Here is a 26832-nt window from a genome sequence, read left to right on the forward strand (position 1 = left end):
TTCTGGAGTACATATTTTAAGGAACCATTTTAATGCATATGTTCTCTTAACAAGGCTAACATAAGTGCCTCCATTTAAAAAAAACTAAATTAATTTGTAAGGAATTTAAGTGTAATATGAACATTTCAGCCGTTACATATGTCACACTGCATAACAAAATTGTTTCAACCTTTATTAAACATAGCTTGCAAGAGATAAATATTACAAAGTTTTTCCTTCAAAATTAGCTTATTTTTTTCAGTCAATGCATAATTTTTTTCAATCAATTGGCAGTATTTAAACAGCTAATCTAAATTTCTTTTCTGAAGACATTTAAATATCAAGGATGTGCAAAAGGTAAGGATTAATGTCATGAGCAAAATACAAACTGATTTATTAAATATCAGATTAAATTTACTTAACTAATATTGTCATTCATTCTCCTGATGTCAATTTTTAATCGATAACATTAATATTCCCTGCATTTTCAACAGCAACTAATGTGACAATAGAACAGATTTCTATTCATATTGTATTTTCCAGCTCCTAGGAAAAGTGATCACTTTTGTTATATGGTTTACAACATTTAAAATAGAGAGGATGGCCTTGACCTTTTTAATGCTAGAGTATTTAAGCAAAAGCATTTCATTCAGTATTACCTTCTTATGCTTTAGAAGAGCAATTTGTTGCCATGAATATACATTTAATCGAGATCATGTAAAAATACTGAATGCATCTATACCAAGATCAGCTTATTTGTATCCCGAAACAGAATTGGTTTGACATTATTGAGGTAATGTTGGTACACAACTACTCACACCTGAACCCCAAGTAGGAGAGGCATTTCACTTTACATGCCCAGTTAAAGAAATATGGTGCATATTCTTTCTACAAAGAACTTGGGGAAGGATGGGGTGCATGGGACTCTCGATACCAGAACCAAATGCTATTATATCTCCCCTGTAAACCAATGACCACTTTCCTCCCAAAGCAATACAAAAGGAAACACATTCTGGGAGATCTACAACAAGAGTTAAATCTCATACATTTTGCACATTTGTAACACAATAATATACGGGGAAATCACAAAACGAAATGACAAGCTTCACAATATTCATGGCTTTTTGTTTGCGTTTTTACACAATATACAACCATTTAAATTGATTCCTTTTTTAGTACAAGGGAGGAAAAAAGCTTATTTACATTAAGTCATTACTTCCAACATAGCAAATATTGTTCCATTTTATAGTCAATACATTTGTTTTTGATTTTTTTACTTCACCATGGGATGTTAACAAAAAGAATGGTTTTGGCAAGCTTATGAATGTACCTTAAAAAAAATCTAGATACAAAGTTATCTGGACGTTTTTACAGTTGGAAGAGAGGGCAAGTGGGAGACACTGTTTTTAAACCATTAACATTTTTTATATAACACACAAAAACAAATTATTCAAAATGTAAACTTCAATGTATGTATTGCACTGATTAATTAAATCCTAGGTAGTTTCAAGGCTATAGGGCTATGAGTGCAGCTTGTTCTCATTTCAATGCGTTTCATCATGTACAAAAACAGCATAATACTCTTAAAAACATATCAGACCAGGGGGTGGGCGTTAACAACTCTAATTGCAATTCAATCAAATCTGTAGCAGTTTAAATTATTTTTGGAAGCCCAGAAAATTCTTCTCATAACAGATCTTATTCCCATTTTAAAGGGTTATTAGACCAAGAAACAAAACAAGGCTTAAGACAAAAATGTTACTTGGATTTGTCTACAGAAATATTTCTAAAAATGGTCTGTGTTAATGAAAAAAAAAATTCAATTAGCTAATTGTGACGCATTACACATTAAAATACATAAGGGACAGAAAAGAGTGTGGGAGAGCTTGCCAAATGAAAGCCCTGTGTGATCAGTCACTCCTACCATTATTCCACTACGGAGTTTGAAGCTCTCTTTGTGGTCATCTCAACTTCAGAATAATACTTTAAATCGACTAAACACTGCTCAAATATTTGGACCGCTGAAAACAGGAGTGTATATGACTCCACAAGAAAACAATTCAAGTGCTTTGTGGAAAATAGCACAAGATGTAAATCATTGGACTTGAAGAAAGCTAAACACTTTATCCAAGAAAGGCAAAGAATACTATAACAGAATAACTGACTTAATAAGTGATGTATACACTAAAATGACAAACAACATACAGTAATCTCCCGCGACACTCTCTCACAAACAATAAGATATTATCCAATCCATCTAATGTCTTGAAATTGTACGACTTTTCCATTAAAATAAGTCTTTTCAATAGGAAATATGAAAAGTGCTCCTCCAGAGTGAGGCTGTGTGCGATCACACAATGATTAATCCAAGTCTCTCTTGCATTGGATAAGATCCATATCCGTTTTTTCCCTCTCGAGTCAGGCATCTATATATATTCAATATAGATATCGTTTGATTATCGTCTCCAAGGGGCCTTCGTACCTCTCAGGTACACCACCATTTTATTCAGGAGACGTTAGAAAAACATTTTTTTTACAACGCGAAAATAGCAATCAGAATACACTAGTACAACAGGAAAAAAGAAGAAAACTGTCCCGAAAAAAGAAGAAAAAATGTCTCTAGGTAGAAAGGCTATTTCTTAAGCGACACAAGCAACTTTTTCCACCTTCAAATTCAAGTTTATGTCAAGTTTGAAAGTAACACATGATACCACAAGTAACTAGCGAGTTGAAACGTCTGCGTACCGGATCACGAAGGACATGGAGGCTTTTTGATGCACTACTTAGTATTGGATCAATAGTTTTGGCCACGGGTCGGTTGACAGGAGTGCTGATCCCGAGCTTCCTCTTAATACTACAACTGCACCATTTTCAGTTTCCTGGTTACATCTAATAAATTGTTGTGGCTGTGGAATATATTTTTCTTTTCCAAGGGCCTTTTCGTTCAGCGGTGTTCTTGAAGAAGGCATGCCTGGGGGTCTGCGCTAGGCTCTTGGTTATTGCAAATTCTTCTCAATATGGCACATATATGTCAAACAATGTGTTCTTGTATTGAATTGGTCACTCTACGACAAGTAAGAAGTGATTCCAATTATAAAACAATCAAACTGAAAAAAGACAATCCCACAATGTGTATCCTAAAAATAACTATGTGCCGACTCGTCTAAATATTCACACGTGAAAAAATATAGACTACTAATACTACTACTACTACTACTACTACTACTACCACCACTTCTACCACCATCACTAATAATACTACTAGTACTACGACTACTAAGCACAATAAAAGAAGAAAGTCTAACAGTCTAGCTAGCGGTCTTCATGGAAATCATTCTCACCATGGCACGTTTACTTCTACCTAATTATGTTCTGCAGTATGTCCATTTTTGTCACTGTACCACAAATAATAAGATGCCAATATAGTGCCAATATTTAAAAACAAAATACTTTTAACAAAAACTAAAGAAATCAAAATTCAGCCCCACAAGGTGTGCTCTCAAAATGCTCTTCTGGTAATGAGTTTCCCCACTCCCAAAAACATGACAGGGTGAGTAATAAAAAAAATAAGATTACGAAGCAAGTGAAATTCGGAACTGGGTCCTAAATAATTCCTTCCACCATTCCTACCAGATTGTAATGCAAGGGAGTGAGTAAAAAGCTTATTGTGAGCAGTGGCCAGCATTTTAATTCTGATGAAGCGCTTGCACTATGCATACAACTAGTTCTAACAAATAACCGCACGCAGGGCGGGAGGAGGAGGCAAGGCAGGCAAGCGATCTCAAACTCTTCATTGAAACACTTGTACGTACGACATTAAACACAATTTAAAATTAACAACATAAATCCACACACCACGTTAACTCTCTAGGACTCTGAACAAGAACTCTGAATGCAGTATCCTACCCTTCAACGCAGTGGAAGCGCATTGAGGAGCCAATAACCGTACAGCAAAGGCTAAATGATAACCCTTGCCAAACCGAATGCTCAAATTAAATATTGACTTACTGCTGGCATTAAATTTGTTGCGGACTACACCTTTGTAATTTGTTCTCATCGCCCATTATTGCCGACACAACTTGGTTTTTAGTAGCCGTCACTACTGTATGAACGACTCACACAGAATCACATTAGGTGTTGAGCAACTATTTTAATAGCAATTCAATTATCTATGTCATTCATTGATAATTGAATTGCAATTTGCACTACAATATGTGGATATAGCTGATTGATCATGGTCAATTATGTTACTGCCAAATAAAATAGGAACAATGTATCTTTTCTACACATTTATATGTCTTTGTTGCTCTATAAATGCCTCTTAACCATGACTATTCCGAGATGGTGACTGTGAGCAGATCAAGTGTTAAGGCCCTGACACACTCTTCCGACTGCCGATCATCGGCAGAATCGCACAGCGCACACACCGAACAGACTCAGGTCACAGAGATTATCTGGTTGGTCTGTCAGGGCCTTTAGGGTGCGGTCTTCTGGGCCACAGGCTGCACTGGACTGCCCAGGTGCTTTTGTGGGTTGTCCATCAAATTGGATGTGAACCATAGAGGCTAGAGGCTTCCCTACAACCTCTGCAATGAAATATGCATACTCTCATCTTTGCTGAATTAAAATGTGGAAATAATTGATACTAGTTGTATTATTTTACAAGCTTATCGATTTATCACACAGATAATGTGCAACCACAAAAAAGCGACTATCACAATCACTTATTGAGCTTAATAAGTGCAATGCACAGACCAGAGACCATAGGCATGGACTTTAATAAACGGGAAACATCACTGCGGACGCCATTGTGAACACGGTATACTTATTATTGTTGATTCCCTAGGTCTTCAAAAAACGTTGATGTGTATAACTTTGTATAGCCGTGTATAGCTTTGTTAAATGTATGTTTTTAATAGAACTATATAGCTTTAAAAAACATACGGTTTGAATAGCCGTAGTATTACTTCAAGACGCTGCCAGTGCCATTTATGTTGGAAATGTGCGGAAAAAACTACGAGAGTGAAGTAGTTTGCAATCAATATTCACTCAATCCCATCCTATTGGCCTATTGGTAGAATGTAGGACTTCAGTGGAGAACCCACCCACATTCACAAGTATGGTTTACTAACATGTTTAGTCTCTAGGAGATTCCCATCATGCATGGAAGTGAACTGAACTGAACAAAACAACGGAAGGTATAATGACAGCTACAAAAGCCATACACGCTCTACAGCTGTACACAAAGACAAAATTTAGGCTCTTCTATATGAAGAGCAACAAATCAAATTGACATAATCTGCCAAGGCTTGGATTCTTCTGCGTTCGTTAATGCTACAACAATTAGATGCTACAATTAGATAAGGGCTACAACAGAAATGTAAATGCTGTTAATCACTGGCTGCACTCTGCACCTCGTGTGTGGCTCTCTGAAGAATGGCGAATATATTTCAAGGTGGTGTGTGGGTTCGCCTGTGTAGGTTAGCCTGTGTGTGCTGTCCCTGGCCTGCACTGTTTCCAGAACATTCATCCCTCCAGTCTTAACTTGCAAACTGACTTTCAGGCTCATGTACTCACATCAATGCAAAAACAATCTATTTAACATCCTATTTTGTGTAGATGATATGGCTAAGCTCATTTGTGTTGTTCAACTAAATATTGACATGCACCAAATAATTTATCCTTAAGTTATTAGGTTGTGTAAGTATAAAAAGATCTGTTTCATATTTTAAAACGTATGGTGTACGTTATTCTGCAACACTAACTTTTAATTTCGAGCTCACTGGATTTCGGACTGAACTCCAAAAGTCGGACTAACACTGAGAAATGCTTTGTGTGCCCTGGTCAGGAGCGCTCGTAAACACACCGCCAACTCATCGCGTCCTTATCAACAACTTCCTGGGTGCCTCCCTGTACGAGCACCCGTGTGATCAAAGCGGTGAACAGGGTGGCCAACTGACCGACTAGCCTAGCCACCGTCAAAGCCATCCATAAGAGTCCCTCTCGCAACAGGGCTGAAAAGCAAAAATAACAACAACAACAACAACAACAAAAGGAACGTGGCTGTGATACTTATAGAAAACACAGCGTAGAGTAATCACAACAACAGGTTTATAATTTAACAACCGTGTCAAACAATTATAAAGTAAGACATTTTGGGTGGACCGACAAGTTTGGTGTATTTGTCTTGCTGATTGCTGTTCTCTGGGGTTAGTTTAAGGTAGGCACATGGACAGGCACTGCATGCTATGGGTAGGGACATGTTGATTGAGGGAAGAGTGCTGTGTCAGGGTTTTTTTTTTTTTTTAAAGGAGTTAGTGGGAGGGGCAAAGAGGACTATTTCTGTCCAGAGATGGACTGTGAGATGGAGCGAGGTGGGATCATGTCCAAAAGGTACTCCCTTTGCCGGTCTGCTAAGCTGGGACTCTTGTGGCTTCCAACAGCTGCTGGGTTCAGGTAGGCAATATTTAACCCTGAGAGACACAAAAAAAAAGAAGAAAGAAAGAACAAACATTTGGTGAGAGAGCTCTCATCAGCATCATCAGAAGAAGGTGACCTATGAAACAATGAGGACGAATCACGACGGCTCTCTCGCCCGCTGACCAGGGATGTTGTAGATCTGGCGACGGCTGTCGTGCTGGAGCCGGTTGCCGCCGCCGCCGCCGCCGCCGCCGCTGCTGCTGCCCCCGGGCCCGCCGTTGCCGCCCCCGCTGGTGCAGCGCTTCGCACTGGTCATGCCCATCAGACTGGTGGCCACGGACAGCTGGGAGGCCTGGGCGAAGTTGGACAGGACGCCGCGTGCCGAGCTGGACATCCCCCGCTGCATCTGGGCCTGGGGCTGGGGCGCCTGGGCAGAGACGCGTTGGGGTTGGGGTTTCTCTTTGGGCATACTTGTATGCATCGTCGTCAATCCTCTCATTGGGATTGGGGCGGGTCAAAATATTAAAGATAAATAACCAGCAAAGGAAGCGTATAAAGTTTTTTTTTTTTTTATGCGTGTTCGTTTTGTGTCCATGATTGAGCTCAGACCGGGGTCCAGCTACAGCGGGCAGTGCCGTTATGAGGGCTAGGGCTGCAACAAACTAGGGACTATGCTGTCATGAGGTCTAGGTTTCAAGAAACTTGGTTGTTGACATGCACGTACTATGGCGGCAATCGTTTGTCCAAGTGATGCTTCGGTCACGCCGTTTAGAGACGTTGAAAATCACTCTGGCTCATCTTCCATTAAAGGAAGTTAGTTTCACATAAAGCAGAGGGAATAAGCGGAGAGCAGTCTTATCAGGTTGTAGACTCTTCAGTAGCTTCAACTAACAACTAACATGGGGATGTGTGATTAAACTGAATAAACTGCACAGGGTCAACAACGCTGGCGCCGATGGCTGGACTCAAAAACTTTGCTTGTGAGACTCAAGACGGATGAGGTTGCCAGTGTTGAATTTGGTTAGTGGCATTCATCTCCTCCTGGCTGCGGAGGAGAGCAGTATCCCTGGCAGCCAGGAGGAGGACGCAGGCCAGTCAGCCTGCGCTCATCACTCACGAAGACACAACGCTTCTGTCTTTCCGCGGTGTGATACGGGACAATGTGTTCCTGATGTATACAGGAGCACTTACTGAGCATGGTCGATTTGCCTCAAACAATGCTGATTTTCTTCACGTTGTGTTAGAGATATCTCTGGGGGGGTTTCTGAACCGTCAAACTCAAAAGAACCCATCGGAAACGTACCTGACGGAGAGCATGATGTCGTATCATGGACTCTGGCTTGCTGGCGTTCTGCCCTGTGTTCTGGGCTGTGCTGGGGGACAGGGCGGCCTGCTGCTGCAGCCTTTGCTCGATCTCCTGTCGTCGAGACACAGACACAGATCAGACACAGACACTCTTGACTCAGACACCGCCCCCCCCCCCCCCCCCCCCGCCCGCCCTTGGACTCAGTGGCTAGGACCCAACGCTGACCTGCTCCTGCTGCAGGGCCTTGACGAAGGCGTTTTTCAGACGGTTCGTGTGCTCCGCCTTCAGAGCCTTCTTCTGGTTGGAGGTCATGCACTGCTCGCAGAGGATCCGCCCGCTCTTCTCCTGCTTCCAGTGGGGGGTGAAGTCGGTCCTGCACTGGGCGCAGTAGAAGGGCTCCATGCGGGACAGCGCCCCCCGCAGCTTCCCTGAGGAGGGAGGAAACCGTGTGAGTGAGGAGCACTTCTGGTGAAGGCCACTGTGTGGATGGAAGATCTTCAACGTTTTTTTTTTTTTTTTTTAACTAGTTTTTTGGCTGTTGTAGGATTTGCCGTTTATGACCCAAGGATCCCTGCTGCTAAACAGCACTCTCTTGGAAAAGAGGTGCTTCACCTCAACGAACAAAAAGGTCAAATATTGATTAAAATAATCTTGTACGTCTGTGTCGAAGTCAGGACCTTGCTTAATGTATTGTCCCAACGCACCCAGGCAAAAAAGACGATGACAGTTAGTTTAACCTTAACACCCTAAACATCTACTTGGACATTAACAGATTGGTCGACCGATGGGGTTTGTTCTGAAGACTAGTTCCATGAAGTGTTTATTCTGAATGCGGACCACGCAGTTCTTTTTTCAAGCACTTTAGCCGAGCATTTCTAGCACGAAATAAGCAGGTACACCGAGTGCAATGTCCCACCCGTCCTTCAACCTGAATGGTTTCTTGTTCTAAAATAGACATTGCAAGTGGCACCGTACATCAGGGATACATTTCTAAACTCAAATAGTACATTACCCCACCCACTAAAAAAGGTACACTATGTAACATTGACACAGAGGCACGTTTAAAGTGTGCTGCAGCACAAATCACAATAATCCGACTCAAAGCTCACGCCGGTTCCCACATTCAGGAAACTGAACAAACAGGAATGCAAGTCAAGCGCAGCAATAAATTATGAGACGAGAGCACGTCTATATCTTGACATAACAAGCAAAGACAAGTCCTGCGACTTAATCAGCTAACGTATACATGTGCAATGTTTTTTTCTGCATTCCACACATTTTCCCCTCCCCCCCCCTGCTCACCCTGGCTGTCGATGACGCTCTGCACCACCTCCTCCAGCCCCACCATGTAGATGAACTCGCTGTTGGCGGCCGACGGCAGGAAGTGGAGCAGCGGCGCCGGCGGCTTGGGCGGGGGGATCTCCAGCAGCGTCTTCTCCAGCTGCTTCCGGAGGGCCAGCTTGGCGGCCGCCTGGCTGCTGGCCTGGTCGGCGATGGAGTTCACGCCGCTCCCCGTGGCGCCGGGCATCGACGAGGGGCTGATGGCGGCTCCGCCCCCGCCGAGGCCTCCCGCGGCGCTGCTGCTGCCGGCCCCGGCGGCGGCGGCGGCGGCGGCGGCCGCCTGCATCTGGGCCAGGTTCATGTACATGGCGGTGGAGCCCGTGCGCTGGGAAGCGGCCACCTGCTGACTGGTCGCCTGTTGTTGTTCGTACGAGGAGCACCAGGAGCGGTTAGGAGCCATCAAGCACTCAAAAAGGGACCTTGCACGGCCGGAGACGCCGACTCACAAACTGAACGCGCTTTAAAAAAAAGGTGACACGTTATACCACCAGGTGTGAGTGTGATTTGCCGGCCTCTTCTGACATCGCAATTGGGCGTGTCCACCTAGATGCATGACGGATAGATGAGCAACGTCTGCCACAGTCCGCTGGGTAGGCTGATCTATCCGGCGCACACATCTAAGTGGACCCTAACGCCCACTTGTGATTTTTTTTAAACGGCTGGTAACCGCTATTCACACTAGCACCTGGTGGTATAATATGTTACCTTTAAGATGTGGTTACAAGTTGAAAATCAACCGGCATGTGTGTTGCTGAATGATAAAATGTACGCATTCAGGAGGAAAAACTAACTTTGAACGTTAGAAGTGGGCAGGATAGACAAGATGCATTTTCTGAGCTGGACAAATTCATGAAGGAAAATAAACAGACTATGACTGGATTTGATAGCCTTTCTCAACACTGACTTACATAAAACCCCATATCGAAAAAATAATACAGGCCACGACCTAACGTGTAGAATGATCTCAGAGTGGCCGTCTGCGGACCTTAACCCAGACTTGCTGCGCTCCAAGCACTTAGTCAAGCCATCTCATGAGGGGAGTATAACTTTATTACTGTAATTACTATATGAGCCTACAATCAATGTGATAAAGTAAAAGCGATATGATTATGGTCGTACGGCTGTTTGTATCATCAGAGCGATGCGAGTGTGTTTGAACAGGCCTGCTGCTTTGTGTGCATGTAAACATTGTCCTGCCTCAATACCCAAAGAGCATCCACAGCTTTTACCCTAGTTTAGCTTCATGTCACTGTACCTGCAGACAACTTTTGAGAATTATCATCATCATCATCATCATTAGAATATATATTTGTTTTGCAGATCTACACGTTCCACGTGAATGACAAAAATGGCAAATCCAGCCGAACGGCTACTTAAAATCGAAAACTACAACTTAAAACTAGGACTGCGAGAAGAAGTCACAAAAAGGTGTTCACAGCCGATCCCTTTTCAAGCCAATAATGGGGGCGGTCTTTACTCCTAGACACAAACACGCCTCTGACAGAGGCCTTCGTTGTTCAGCACTGGCTCTTTTTTTTTGGACTCCGAAAGCGCATTTGAAAACGTTTGTGCCATCAGGGGCCGAGATATAAGCGGTACCAACCCACTATTAAACATAACCCACACAATAACATCAGGTATCCACAGCTCCACTGTGAATACCTCATTAAAAAGACTGTAAGCAGACAATAATGCATCTAGTCTAAATCATTGAGAAGCTCAACACCACTGAATAACAGCAGGGCCATTCCACCGACGAGGTCCTACCTGCTGGTAGCCCACAGAGTTGTTCATGCTGCTGGAGCTGGTGCGGACCATGCCCGGCTTCCCCATCAGCCGCTGGCCCTGCAGCTGGGTGGGGTTGGGCGCCAGAACCCTTTGGGACATCACCATCTGAGGCATGCTGGCGTTGGCTGCTGACCTGATGACGGTGTGACCCTGTGAGCCAAGAAAGAGGTTAGGATGATCTGATGATAATGTTAAATAATTGAGACTACTTTGTGATCCTACTGCTATTTTCTATATTGTATTCATGAGGCCAGGGGAGGAAAACGGACGCAGGAAAGAGCTTTAAATGTTCATCATTGACCGTTTTTTTCTTTCTAAATTGCTTCGGGAACTTCATGTCGAGGGAAGAAGGCAAGAACAGAGCCGTTGTTGTATTGGTTCCGTTCTGACGGCAGTCTTTGTCTGAATGAAGGGCTCTGCGTATTTCATCAACAGAACATCGAGTGGAGGATATCTATAAAAAACGTTAAACACTCGTTTTTACAAAACAATCTGCGTTTGTGGCTTGCTATAATCCGTAGTGTTTGACTGCAGAACACAGGGTACTTTCAATGTCCCACTTCGCCCAATATGCACGGGAGAATGTTCACTCTTCTTCGTCATTTTCAACCTTTTCTTTTTTTTTTTCCAATACACACAGAACAAATATGTACATTACCCTATGAAGATATTGGCTGAGTGCCACAAAATAAGTAACTATTCTACAACCCGTTTTGTACCTAGATTGTATCTAGATACGTGATCTAGAAGCTTACACCTAAACAGGAAGCAAGGGCGCACAAACAGCAGGTATGTTAATACACGCACACACACACACACACACACACACCTGCACATTGCGTAGATTCTGGGGCTCGGCGGCGTTGAGACCAGGTCGAACAGGCAGCTTCCCCATCCCCTGAGAACTGTGAATGGGTGTGGGCTGCAGAGAGGTGGCATTCTGCACCACTGGGACCTGAAATATGGGAACGAAACACACAGCCATTTATCTCTGGGTCTACAACAGCAAAAAAAACAGCAGAAAACCAGTGCCTGGTGTTCCTGTGTGGGTATAACGAACAAACATCTGAAAACACTGCTTGCAAAATGAGTACACGAGTAATCTTTGACATTTAGACCGTGCAATCGATTTGTTTTCTGATAATTCTTGCATCCTTAGCAAGTACTGGAGTGGAGCATTTCACATCAATCTGTTACTGAGACATGCATGTTCTGGCCTTGCATGCTGCTTTATAAATAACAATCACTTGAGATTCCAGTAATAGAATACATTAAGGTGACTCATTGTGGTTGATGAATGAGTCATTTCCATAAACCCTCCACGTATTGTGGACAGCCCCATTGTTCCTCCATGCACATGGGTGACATGGGTAGGTAGGCCACATCGTGGACCAGCCCGGGCACCAGGACCTCAGGACCTCTGCACGCAGAGAGGGGGCTTTGAGCGCTGACCTTCTGGACCACGTTCTCCTTCTGCATCTGGCTCTGGCGCAGCTTCTTCAACAGCACCAGGCGCGCCTCCTCCAGACGCAGCTCCTCCCGCAGGACCTTGATCATCTGCTGCCTCTCCACACCCGTCTTCCCCTGCATGCACGCACGCACGCACACACACACACACACACACACACACACACACACACACACACACACACACACACACACACACACACACACACACACACACACACACACACACACACACACACACACACACACACACACACACACACACACACACACACACACACACCAAGTCAGTGAGAAGTTACCTTCCAGCCAAAAACACTGATCAATCTAAAGAACAGCCATTGCAGATGTAACACATCCATAACGTTTATTTCCAGTGCTCTAGTGTGCCCTGGTCTGTGTTTGGAGACTATGCCTGGGCAATAAAACAATAAATTATCGTATCGTGATAGACTTTTGATCAATATCAATATGAAACATGTTCAATATATATCGGTAAGAGACTGGACCACCGAATCTAGCAGCTTGGTTTGTTACACAAACACGGTTCCATTCTTATATACAATATTTTAATGTTTTTCATTGTTGTATCGACATTGGAGTATTTATCAATGAAGAACAGTGGAAGGTCATATTAAGTGTTAAACAGAAGTGTTTAATTCCAGCATGGTAATTCCTAGTCTTTTTAGGTCATTACAATGATCAATAGTTATCGATATCGATCAATATGATCATAAGTTATATCGTGATATCGTCTTTCAGCCATATCGCCCCCAGGCCTAGTGGAGACCCCCTTGGGGCCGGTGCTCACCCTGAAGATCTCCCTGTTGGCCTGGTGCAGTCTCTCCTCGGGGTGGGGGGTGCTCCTGGGACTGGTGGCCTCGTTGTCAGACAGGACGATCACGTCCGGGGAGAGAGAGCGCCTCTCGCAGGCCGCCTCGCTGGCGATGAGGACACACACACACACACACACACACACACACACACACACACAAGAGACCATGATGGGCCACGAGGACACTCCAGGCTCAAAGAAGAACCAGAGGTTCAGAGGACCGGAGGGCAAGGACCCCTGGTGTTAAGGCTCTTACAGGCGTTTTGATGACAAGTTGGCGGAACAGAACCTATCCCAGAATACCTCTGGAAACGGCGGTGCCAGACTCTAGAAGCGATCTAGAATATGAACAGACTCTCTGTGACAGTGTGGCACTATTTTTTGAGTCACTTTTAATTGATCACATGCCTATACTCGCTGTAGTTGGAGTAGATCCAACGGTGCGAGCAGGCAGACGCTCCTTATAAGATGTGCATGTTGTGCATTCCCGGGCCTTCTGAAAGACGCAAAATGTTTTAATCTAATAAAAATAAAACCATTTTCTTTTCCATTAACATTATTTGTGGGAATTTGAAAACATTCCAATATTGTTATTTTCTTTCTCAAACAATTACGTTCAAATGCCAAATTGCTGGAGTTGTTGGGCTGGGTTTTCCATTTGCTACCATCAGTGAGTGTATGCTGGTAACGGGGTAATCCTGCCAGTCAGCTCATGCTCTCTGTTCCATCTTCCAAATTCATGAGGGAGGGGCACACATCACTCAGAAGCTGAATCCCCTCAGCCTTTAATCACACAGCTCAACAACACTGCCCTCTGTTGACTCAGCCAGGTTACCCATGTTGAAACCTCACTTTTCCCTCACCAGTCACATGATTAGAAACACAATTTGAACTCCAAAAATCAACAGAAACAACATCTTGCGTGTGAGAGAGGGGGATGTTTTAGCAGGTTTGGTTAGTGTGTGGCATATTTTAATTGTTTATTGGCGTTACAGGGTGGTAGATGAATCAACCTGGTTCTTGTTATGGCGACCATTGACAACACATTGGTGGGTTAATGTGGAGTGTGTTTGGTTGATGGCTGGTTTGGGCAGCCTCACCTGGCCCGAGTGATGGTGATGGAGGGTTGATCCTGTCTGCATTGATGGCCCAATGCACTCAAAGTGTGCAGCCTCACCCAGCCCCAGAGTCGAATCAGTCTGACTCAGGCCAGGTAAGGCTGCCCAAACCAGCCATCAACCAAACACACTCGTACGTAATCACCTCATGTTTGTCTACTTCAGAATTCTTCCTCACACAGGTTGCGTGACGTGAATAGCACACGAGAACATCACACACACACACACACCTTCTAGTGTGAGCCTAATATCCACTACAGTATGCATTACGTACATTTCCACAAAGTAAAATTGTGTAAATATGAATTGCCCAAAAACATAATTTACCAAAAAAATGAACCATGATAAAAAAACATTTGCTTTGAGGCTTACTATTTAATAAAAGCTGCACCACCCCGTGTAGAGGACCGGCGCCCACTCACCATCTCCGACTGGCGCTCATGTCCACCGGTTCGTCCATCATGTTCTCCTTCCCGTTCTTGCTGAGCTCCCCGTGGCCGCCCGCTCGCAGGCTGCCGTTCAGCTTCTCCTCGTAGGCCGCGCTGGCGCCCATGATGCTCTGATGCTGCTGCTGCTGCTGGTGGTGGTGTTGGTGGTGTTGGTGATGGTGCTGGCTGCTGATCCCAGGCCCCTTCCCTCCGTCCCCCAGGGACCCGGCCGCCGCCGCCGCCGCCGCCGCCACCGCCGCCCCCTCCAGGGCCGCCAGGTCGGCCAGGTCCTTGCGCTTCAGCAGGGCGAGCATCTTGAGGCGCTCCATGGCCTCGTGGCCCTCCATCTTGAGCCGCTTGGCCAGGGCCTCCTCGCGCTCAGCGGACGACTCCAGGCCGCGCTTCAGCAGGTTCAGCCGCAGCGCCTCTTCTGACATCCGCTCCATCCTGATGGGAGGAGGGGAAAAAAAAACATGAAGGAATTTCAGGTGGTGTTTACGTTTACATTCAGCAGCACTTCTAATCCAAAGCGCCGGCGGAGTCAACCGCGCAAGGCAAGGCGGCCGGCTCGTCACGTCGGTGGAAATTAGGGTTGGGGCGTCTTGCTCATGGACTCCTCGACACACAGCTAGGAGGAGCAGGGGATTGAACTAGCAACCTTCCCGTTAACCAGCCGACCGGCTCTACCTCCAGAGCTAAGCCGGTGTAAAAAGAAAAAAGGAGCTGAACGCACATTTTTGAGAGTTTGGTTTGAAAACAACCGCATCACATCTGATCATCGCCTCCCCAGAATAAACACCAGACTGTTTCAGTTTCATTAATGCTGCATGGGCAAACGCAGAAAATGGTGGTTTAGTAATGCTGCATAAATAAACCACGGGTTGTGCAGCAAGTGTAAGTGTGCAGTGTCCTTTCTGTGTGCAGTATTGTAATTTAATAACGACAACACTGCACACAGAAAAATCACCAATGAACCTGTCAAACCTTCTGTACAGAAACAGCAACACACTCCTTGAATAAGACGCAAACACTTCCTGGGAAAACCTCTAAACATAGTTGTTTTAGTATCAGCAGTACTGCAATAAACCCATTAGTCAAATGTACTGCAGTGTCTGTCTCGCCATCGTCCTCTCATTGAAGTGAGGCCAGCTGGTTCTGTGTTGCCCTAGAGTCAGCCGTTGACGCAGTCGCTCATTGACAGAACACATTATAATCCCGCCTCTTGCACAGGATTGGACTATAACAATTGGTCCGACTTATTGCATTAGCCAATTAGAGGACGTCCTGACACTACAGCCGGGGACTCTTGAAAACGATTGTGTATTATTTATGTCTGTTATGGCATTTGTATTACATTTAATAAAAATACAAAACTATAAATCCAATCTCCAACGCATCTGTTTCGTTTCACCACGACCCCATCTCCAAATCCACCTCCCTCCTCTCACCCCAAAAATCGAATTCCCCCGTATGGCCCCCTGACCCTGAACCATGCCGTGGGTGGGATTAATGTACAACACACCCACCCGTCCACTCCTCCACCCCGCTTGGCACCCTGCTTCCGCCCAACCACCCCCCCCCCCCAAATGCGTCAACTAGCCCTGGTCAGGGTCACGCATTCTGCAGACAATACTACCTGAACGACGCTAAGAGTGCTGGGATTTCCCTCCTTGTGTTTGTAGGGCGCTGTGTGCATGTAGTCTTCATGCACTGAAGAGGCCTATCGTTCTCTGCACAAACCCACTGACTCAGGGCGCTGCGAAGAGTGCGTGATTGAGGCAGTGAAATGTATATAGAAAATATTAGAAATGTATAAAAAAAAACATATCACAGTTATCGCGGCAGATATTAATCACGATAGGTATTAATATTGAGTAAGGGCCCATCCCTAGCTTTACACGACAGAAATACAGATCCATACACACTATCGAACAAGCACTTGTCAACGTTACACGAGGATAGCAACTAAATCCGCGATCAGCCGATCCACCGAATTACCGACCGCTTCCACAAACAAATGTACTTTTCACAGCAAAAGGCTTTGAAATAAAGAAATATGAAACGTGTGCTTCCGTTTATGGAAACATCTGAATTCTATTTAAATTCTATATCATTCGAATCAAGTCCGCAAACTAAATAACGCTAGGAAAGCTGGGAGGGAAAGGTATCGTTAGTCTAGTATAGGTAGCTGCTGGAACCTGACTGGTAGTCCCAGTCACCATGGCTCTAGGGCTAGTGGTGTTAGCTGCTGGAACCTCACCAGGTATCGCCCCAGTTTAACGCCATTGTTTCTGCGTTTCTGTTTTCATTTCACAGCACTAGACTTGGACCGCTGTTTCCTATTTGTTCCCCACTGAAGCTCTCTTTATTGCGGGCGTGATTCTAGAGTAAACATGAACAGCTCTCAGCTCTTGCAGCACTTTCCAATTCTCAAATCTCGCCTACAGCAGCCTCCTATCCCGTTATTATTGTTTGAGGGAGAGTATTTGAGTCGACTCGGAATGAGGATTCCACTATTTAAAATGTTGTGTACAGAGGAAGCACCGCCTCCACAAAACTCTATTTTGTGGGAAGTCCTGCTCAGCTTAGCAGTATTTTGGCCTCTGAAACACCAATGACCAACAAAAGCAGGTACTGTGAAGAACAAGTCTTGGATCGATTGCATTCTGATGTAACACAACAAATCTATACCAACATTTTAAGAATCACAAAGGACAACTATATAATTAGTGTGTGGCCAAAGAGTCTCACAATACGCTTGTGGAAAAAAAAAACTCACAAAGACACCGTGACACACAGACGCTATTACACGGCACGCAGAGCGCTGCACAAGATGGGGAAGCAAAAACAAAATGATTGGAAGGATCCTGGAGCAAAGCAAGGACCTGACTTGTTGTCTTCTGAAAACAGGCCATTGATTCAAGCACTGCATCAAGCACTGCATCCTCTCACTGGAGGGGCTAGAACCTCTGCATTCTCTCACTGGAGGGGCTAGAACCTCTGCATTCTCTCACTGGAGGGGCTAGAACCTCTGCATTCTCTCACTGGAGGGGCTAGAACCTCTGCATTCTCTCACTGGAGGGGCTAGAACCTCTGCATCCTCTCACTGAGGGACTAGAACCTCTGCATCCTCTCACTGAGGGGCTAGAACCTCTGCATCCTCTCACTGGAGGGGCTAGAACCTCTGCATCCTCTCACTGGAGGGGCTAGAACCCAGCTCTGCATCCTCTCACTGGAGGGGCTAGAACCTCTGCAGCACTGAATCCTCTCATTGGAGGGGCTAGAACCTCTGCAGCACTGAATCCTCTCCAAGAAACTCAATGGGGCCCCTTTAGCTGTTTGCTTGTGCTCCGCCTTCCAAGACCAGAATCTCTTGCAGTGTAACCATAGGATGTGGAGCTCAGAAAGTAAATCAAGTCCACTACCTCGAGGACAAATACGAAAGAAGAAAAAAAGGTCGGACTTAAACATTTTTTGCATGCTTTAAACCATTTTATGGCGAGATTATTATGATACATTAAAGATTGGCCCACAGAACGCCGTCAAGTGCAGCGCAAGCAGAGGCAGCAACAACCAACATGGACGCTGACTTCACAACAACGGACGTCCTTGATGCAGTTTGAGACGCTATATTGACAAAAATATTCACTGTATCTGCACTTGAATTGTGTAAAATATAGATTTATCGCTACATATTGATACTGAATATTTGTAACAGTTTCGATACAAATTTCCTTAAAAATATATATATATTAAGAACCAACTAACTAACCCTAACCAGGGTTAGGGTTAGTGTACAGTGTCTGGGCACCATTTTGTAACTAAACATGCTGTTAACAATCAATGTATACAGTAGCCAAGAGGGCGTTTCAGAGGAAGTAAGAATTGCCTTCAATCAGAACACACATTCTTCGTCATCTGGTGGTGGTATGGTGCAATTTTGATTGTTTAGCTTGGTGTCATTTAATTATATTCACTAAAAATCCTGTCAAAAATTGTATATTGGGGTCTCAAGATATCTAACTAACCAATATATGCATTGGTTTAATTTATTAATTTGGAGAATTTGCCTAAACCTACCTCTGCTAAAATCCCTCTATTTTTGCTCTACTTCACTTTATTGGCATCAAATCTTAACCCAGGTACTCGTGAGATGTTGTGCTATGGCCCTATAGGGTTACCGACTGACCGTACTAGGTGGTACTCAATCTAAAACCTTACATTTATTTAGGGCGGATATGAAATCTTCCACTTATGCTGTGTTCTACCTTTATTCTTTAACCACGTCGTATCCACATTTGATTATGTCACTTGCGCAACAATCTCACAGGTGCCATCTTTTATTTGATACCAATATTTAATATTATAGCCCCAGTTGTGGCGATATACTCCATTTACTTTGAGTATTTCATTATCAGAAAACTCCGGAATAGGGCCAGTGATGATGTCCTGTTGTTGGCCCAACAGCCATTTGTAATTCTTCAAACTAATCTACCCCAGAACCCTAGCCCTGAGGAATCTCAAACAGCAGAGTTTCAGTTGATAGGAAAATACTTGGTCAGAAGTAAATTAACTTGGATGTTGTTGTCACACACACACACACACACACACACACACACACACACACACACACACACACACACACACACACACACACACACACACACACACACACACACACACACACACACACACACACACACACACACACACACACACACACCTCTCTAAGATTAGATAATTGCATTTATTAACATTAGATAAAATGCATAAAAGTGTGATATTGTCTTATAGTACCAGAGAGCAGCTGAGGAGAATCAATCTGCAGCGAGAATGACACATTATTTGAACAACATAGAAAGTATGATGGCAACTCAAATTAAGCTAAGAAACTGAACAGGGCTGTAGCAGAGTACATATATGCATGGATCAGGTCAGAAACCCAGGTTCAGACAACTTCTTCAACAGTAACATAACAGGTATGCCCTTCCTTCACAAGATTACTTCAAGTACACTGAAATCCCTGCCCTCTGCAATGAAACAGAATATCTGATCATGGATAATCTTGGGGGAAACCCTTCTTTTCATGCACCACTGACCTATGGACCAGCATGGGCCACATCCACATCCATGACAGTAACTGCAATTCATATCAGAATCCTGGAGGACGAAGAGCTGGTGTTTGGGCCGGACTCTGAGCACACAGCTGGAGCCTGGAGGGAGGCGTGGAAGCAGGGCATGCCCAATATGGTTGGTATCGCCACTGATAACGCCTCAAAACAACAAGAAAGCATCTGAGCAGGTCTTCACGTGGGTCCCCTGCTTTGGGCACAACCTGCACCTCGCCATTATCAAGGGCCTGGTTAGAGACTGTGTCTGGAGCCCTGTCGAGGTAGACCAGACAGCACCTGCTTTCAGAAGGTCACCAAACATGTTCAGACAGACTGAAGGAGAAGCAAAAATATTTGCAGGAGCCCAAACCCAGACTGTTCCGATGATGAGCCGACACGCTGGGACTCTGAGTGTATGAAATGGTGGAGAGACTTACAGAACAACAGCAAGCAGTCTGTTCGGTTCTAGTTGATGATGGGAAGGAATGGCACCTCATGCCTAAAGATTACCACATTACAGTTCTCGAGGCTGTAAAAGAGATATTGAGCCCTGTCAGCTCTTTCAGGGAAGCCCTTAGTGGTGGAAAACACACCACCCTCGCCTCTGTCCTGCCCCATAGTTGGAAGGTATTTTCTACTTTGACCGTTGAGGAAAGTGACAGCAACCTAAAACGTAAACTCAAGGAAAATATTAGAGGAGATCTCAGACGAAGATATGAGGACAGGCATCTGCAGCTGATACTGAACACGGCCAAGTTTCTCCACCCAAGATTCAAGGACAGTTTTGTTACCTTAAGAGAGGAGGTTAAACAAAGTCTTATGGACAACGTCCACGTACTGGAAATAGGAGGCCAAAGTCGTCTTCCCCCTCTCCAGATGGCAAGCAACCAGCAACAAAAGCTAAAACAGACCTGAAGGGACGGTTAACAAGCATTCAGGGGAACAGAGAGAGTGAACGTGGAGAAGACGCATCATAAGGGGACGCAGATGCAGCAAAACGGAGATAGATGGTATCGAATATCATATAGGCGATACAGGTATTGTAACGTGTGTAACGTGACTAACACTAGTCAAGATGATTGTTTGGAAAAAATATATACTGTATATTTAATGAAGTTAATTCATAGTCTGTATCTTCACCTCCATGTAGAACAGTACTGCAGAATCTCGCTTTTATGAAGCGACCGTTTTAGCTTTTATGAACCGAACGTATCGTGTAACACCACGGTGTGGGATGTGTGCAGCTCGATCTGGACAGCCGTAGGTTTCGATGATCGCATAAGCTCAGCTTTCTCTCGGACGCCGCAGTCCACTGCTGCCCAGGCAGAGCGCCACACGTCCCCACACACACACCGCCGCCGCCGCCGCCGCCCCTTGGTCGTGACGTCAAGACTACCTCGGAAAAGTTAGGCTGACGTCACGAACGGAACACCGCCCGCGTTCTGCAGAGTGGTTCACATAGTGTTTTGGGAAGAATGCATCTTACCCCTTTTACCTAGACTGGGTGGGTACCCTCAGCCCGTTCTGCCGGCGATTTGAATTCGCCCTGCAGCAGGGTCTGGAGAGGAGCAATACATTTCTTTATGCTTGCGATACCCTTTTGCGTGAGCCAATCACAAAGCTGGCTTTCCCCCCCTGGCGCGCTATTCGCCGGTTTAACACAATGACGACGGCAAGCAGCCAATTGCGTACAGAGTCGATTGAACTAGGCTCGTTGAACACGCCTCTTGTGCTGAATTGAGCTTGGTCTGGCAAAAGCCAGGCTACCTTTTACCCCTTTGTTCTCTCAATTGAGGACTTATTTCAGTAACGTGAGAAAATGGTTCGAAGAATAGATTAATATGTTGACGATCATGTAAGACAAATTACCACGTTTAAATGTTACGTAATGTTGTGTAAAGTGGTACGGGGGGTACACAAGCACAGTATTGGCCAGAGTCAGAGTACTGCCATTGATACGTCCCTACTAAAAAAAGGATCACAAAGTTGCCGTGGGTCGCAACACGGTCCTCCTTCCCAGAGGAACCCTATTTTAAATGTTCAAATCCCAACTTGGGGAAGGTTATTTGCTCTTTAAGGCAAAACACCAGAAAATCTGTGGAGGTTTTGGCAGAAAATGCACATGAATAAATTCAACTGAACTTGCATTAATAATTGCTTGGTGTTCTGTTGTTGAATGTTAACATTCAACAATGTCATATTTAGCTGTGAAGTCAATTATAATAATAACAATACATTAGAACAATTTATAAATTAGAACATGATGGTAATGGCGGTAAATTAATGAGGTTATTGAGTGCATTACCATAGACCTGTCAGTGCATTCACTAAATCTATCAGTACTAGCTGTTTGATAATTGTTAAATCAACAGATGCAATCCCAACGCCTGTATTTTGCTGATCATATCATTTATTTTTCTTTGTATTATATTTTTTTGTGACTTATTTTAGTTACTGGGTTCCTAGGCATCGATTCTTTACATAAAAAGAGGTTTCCCTCAAAATATATCCACTTCAGTCAAGCCTTTGTTAGACAAATATGACAAGGCCTATATGAGAGATATTCCCCACTAGCAACATAAATACTTTCATTTTTTAGATAACTTGCAACCAACAATTGAACAAAATGACACCCTATAGTTCTGAATGACTTTCTGACAGCTTAGGGCATTAGCTAAACCAAGGCTAACTTCTAACTGTGGCAGATTTGCTGTTGTAGTTGTGCTAAGCACAGTACAGTAAGTACAACCAACTAATCTGCTAGTATGTCCCATAATTGAGACTTAAAACATCATCTTGGACTGAATATACTAAGAAAGGCCCCATATTGCCTTACATGTTGAGACAGATAGGTAGTGAGTTACCTGCCAAGGGTTTTAGCATAAGCTATTCTGGAAACATGCATATGTTATGAAATTATTAGTTAAATATGTGCCTTTTACACAACAGTTAACAACTTCAAATGTATTTTCTTCCCACATTTTATGGGGTGGAGCTGTTGTGTACATTGTGTACATTGTGTACATCTACACATATTACCCAACTATACATCCCAAAACATATCTGGGCAAACGGAGTATAATGTTATTATGCATGTATTATTCATTCCGAATTTTGGGAAGCATAGTGAGGTTCGGCCTGGAGTCGACTGAAGGCTTTTTTTAAGCAACCCATTACGCTCACCCTGCATTAGAAACGGAATAAACATGCTCATAGAGATTAAGACAAAGAGCTACGTGAATCCATTACTGTAATGGGCCAAAGACGTTCTGCAACAACCTGCAAACCATAGTCGTGCCGTGAGGACTATTTGTCTATATTTACAAATGAATAAACTGATCCACAAATAGCACATTCTTCGGCAGAAAACCAGACAAACATCGATCTGGTCCAGGATGCCAGTACCAAACGGTGTGGGCAATAGTAGGGAAATGTGTCAGTGACGGGCCCGCTGCCACCAACATAAAGAGCCGGGCAGAAAACGCTCTGTAAACAGCCACCATCTGCAAGACCCCGAGAAACCAATGCACTTCTTCTGCGTGAAGGAGGCCATTTACACCAAGTTCAGACAACGTCTACACTCACGTCAATGGCTGATGCGTTTTCCCATTTTTATTCTTCTAATTGAAAACAGCCCCTAACGACGCCAGCCACTCGCAGACCACCGTCGCGCTTAGACCTCATATCACCACGTCGCTAATCAGCTTATTGTGGTTGTAAATAATCTCATCGTGAGGTTATTAAGCACCGATATATGCACATCGGGTCTGGATTTAGCGGTGTATACCTTCAGCATAGCTGGTCGCACGCAATCCGAGTTAACCCCTGGAGACTCGGGGGTACAACAATGAAACACATTTTAGTCATTTGCCAAAATGTTTTAACCCACCGCGATTAAACATTACAATGAACAACCCATATTTTGACAAAGATACATTTGGATTTTTACATATTCCCGTTTAGGATTGTTTTGCTGCGTTTCCAAGCCCTTATATTTGATTCATGCAATTGAAGCGATGACTGCTGGCTAACATGTCCGTTTTAGTCTACATATTGACGGCAAAGCTCTGCGATCTCATTGTCTGTGACGCTAAATAACATCGCCCGTCTCTAGTTATCAAGTCCGCACGACGACTACCCGCTCAGCTGTCTCAATATGCCGCTGCGGGTTCAAATCGACCCCGATGTCGGCTAGGCCTCACGCATGTCCTCGGGCTCACCTGTCTCGCCTTTACCCCTCGGTTTCCACAGGCTCCCGGTTTACTGTCAAATCCTGAAGCGCTGCAATTGCTCCTCACAACCAGTCTCCGGCACCGGCAAACAACACAAAAGCGCTGATTGGGCCTCGACAAGCGTTCATCCCCTCGGTGCTAGCTCAGACAGAGACGGGTTATTGGTCGGTGGCTGTGTCGGAGACGCGCCCCTATTAAGGTATGTTGTTGTCTCTGTCTAGAAGGGAGGGGACGTGCGCCGTGCTGGCAGCACGAGGCAAACCTTCAACCATTGACTGTATTAAATAGCCTCCAACACTGGAAGATGAATGCTGGTCAGCCATATCAGCTCGAATTACATCCTAAAAATGACTATCAAGGATCTAACGGGAACGTGGGCTTCTCCCTGCGATCGACATAATATTTTACTATATTTTTGGAATTTGTTAAATATGTGTTTGTATATATTATATGACATTATATACATATCGTAATAATTGGTTATGTATGTTTTTATTTATTTATGCATTTTTATTTCATTTTTAATTCAAAGTGATGATATTTCTTTAGAAACAATGACCATCGCACATTCAATGAGACCGTAGGATGTGGATCCTTTCCATTGTTACTATACAAAATGGAATATACCGTCAATATTCAACTGTGCTTGATGAACACACACACACACACACACACACACACACACACACACACACACACACACACACACACACACACACACACACACGAATGTTACTCCAAACTGGTTTAAAAAGAGTGCCAAGGTTATGTATATAATAAATGTATCTGTGATACGGTGATACAGACACAATAGACACAGTGCCATCTGGGTATGTTGGGAAACTAAATACCTGTATATCAGCTGTTCAGTGTTAACTTTGAAACACACACTATTCACTGCAATGGTAATGCACACTATCACGGCAAGCAGCAATACACTATTGATGCAACCGGGATATAAGGCACTGCAAAAGCACTGCAAACTGGATACCATTTAGATATCTGGGTGGCTGCTGCCACTTGAAGATGGAGACAATGATTGTTAATGCCTTGCATCTGCAATCATAACCATTTCTTAGACAGTCTTCCTTTAGACAGTGCCATATTGGGTACCCAGGTACACACACACACACACACACACACACACACACACACACACACACACACACACACACACACACACACACCATTTGGTCTAGGTTCACACCTGAATATTGAAGTTCAAGTTTCAAGTTCAAGTTTCATTTTATTTGTCATTCAACATGTTACACACATAGAAAACGAAATTCGCTCTCAGGACCAGCGATATGGTGTGAATAGGGTCTGGTTGCAGCCCGCAATCTGAGGACGACCTCAGCAATGAGTAAACTGCACTCTCAGGCAAGGAAGTGACGGCACAGAGAGGTAATTGCATCACATTCGTCAAGACCAAAGACGATGGATCAGGGTATAGAGCTGGATGACATATCATGTATTCTCTCTCTCTGCTGCTGTGCAGGTGATATCTCCTAGCAGATGTCATCAACTTTAGCTTTAATGTTCTCCGCCCTCTCTTTTATGCTCAGGAATGGAGTCAGAGACACCATCTGCACCTGTACCTGTCTGCATTGTTTTGGTTTCCATTAATAAACAAAATACTTAAAAGGTTTGCTTGTAATTTATGCATTTCAATCATGGCACCTATTGCACTCCTGACGTATTGGATCCCTCACTCTGCATTCCTTCTCAAGATTTCTTGAAATAGATTTGACTTGACAAAAAGAGAACTATCTTAATTAACATGGTCGCCTCCGCTTTAAAAGACTGATATTCCAACATAAAAAAATTCTCCAAGATCAAGAATATCCTTTATAATATGGTTTAGACACCGGCTTTCTGAGCAACAGAAGAAGACCATGACCGCATAAGGTCAGGGATACAATCAGAGAGTGGGATCTGAAATTAAATATACAGAAATGTTAAATTGGTTATGACAGATGATGGAGTAGCTCCATGCCGGAAGAAAGTAACTGCCTTCACTGCCTTGAACCACCAACACATGTTACACAGTAAAATAGGATACCAGACCTGGTGAACTACATTGATAGATATCTATCACATACATACTGCATCCGCTCAAACAGATGTTGAAATCAATGTGATGTGGAGGAGTACGAGGCTTCAAGAAAATAAAATAAAAACAGAATCTCCTCTGCACCAGTAATACAGTACTTTGATCTGAGGAGAGCAACTACTGTAAGCACCAACGCATACAGCGTGGGTGGAGTATCGCTGCAGGACCAGGCTGGAAAACGGAACCCTCTAGCCTAGAGTTTTAATACTCTTTAATACTCTTAATGCCAACGCCGAAAATAAATATGAGAAAATCAGAAAAGAAATGTCTTTACTTGTCTTCTGAGAGGTCTTACCAGTACATGCTTCTGACTGTTTTTATTGTTGCCATTGTTGCTTCAATAAGTATTTCTCCTAAATATTTCAAATTAAATAAATAAAAACTTAAACAAGGCCCGTGGCCGACAACCTACCGGCCATTCTGTAATTCTCCAGAACTCACAGATGCCGAGTCCTCCCCTGTCCATGACAGGACCCCCTCGAAAATGAGATGTCTCAAGGGGCTATCCTTGAAATAAAGAATAAAGAATAAAGAACCTGTTTTTTTCCCAGTGTATTGTCCAGACATCCAGAACCAAACACAGAAGATGCAGCGCTAGAAGCTCACGTCCAGGTCAATGTTTACTCAATCGTGAAACATTTGTCTCAGAAAAAAAGGATAAAGACTGAAATTGAAAGAGATAATACACTACAGA

General features: G+C 44.0%; 1 protein-coding gene across 1 annotated transcript; it reads right to left on the minus strand.

Annotated features, from left to right (window-relative positions):
• Nucleotides 1–189: 189 nt before the first annotated feature.
• On the minus strand, nt 190–24103 carry gatad2b (GATA zinc finger domain containing 2B). Its single transcript, XM_084484911.1, has 11 exons — nt 24014–24103; nt 14677–15129; nt 13113–13242; nt 12287–12418; nt 11664–11789; nt 10814–10984; nt 9008–9401; nt 7931–8133; nt 7703–7816; nt 6583–6826; nt 190–6452 (listed from the first exon to the last, which is right to left on the minus strand). Exons 2-11 carry the CDS (start codon nt 15126–15128, stop codon nt 6316–6318), a joined length of 2103 nt encoding a protein of 700 aa, XP_084341037.1. The 5' UTR covers nt 15129; nt 24014–24103; the 3' UTR covers nt 190–6315.
• Nucleotides 24104–26832: the final 2729 nt, after the last annotated feature.

The sequence above is a fragment of the Micromesistius poutassou genome (genome assembly GCF_964030765.1).
Source record: "Micromesistius poutassou genome assembly, chromosome: 20".
Taxonomy (NCBI): Eukaryota; Metazoa; Chordata; class Actinopteri; order Gadiformes; family Gadidae; genus Micromesistius; species Micromesistius poutassou.

Bases quoted from the DNA above. Each gene is read 5' to 3' on its own strand.
- gatad2b (XM_084484911.1), bottom strand. From the start codon at position 15,128: ATGGAGCGGATGTCAGAAGAGGCGCTGCGGCTGAACCTGCTGAAGCGC. The intron at 8,134-9,007 runs GTGAGCAGGGGG...CTCCCTCCTCAG, and splicing joins GAGCGTCATCGACAGCCAGG to GGAAGCTGCGGGGGGCGCTG. The intron at 6,453-6,582 runs GTCAGCGGGCGA...TGTGTCTCTCAG, and splicing joins CCAGATCTACAACATCCCTG to GGTTAAATATTGCCTACCTG.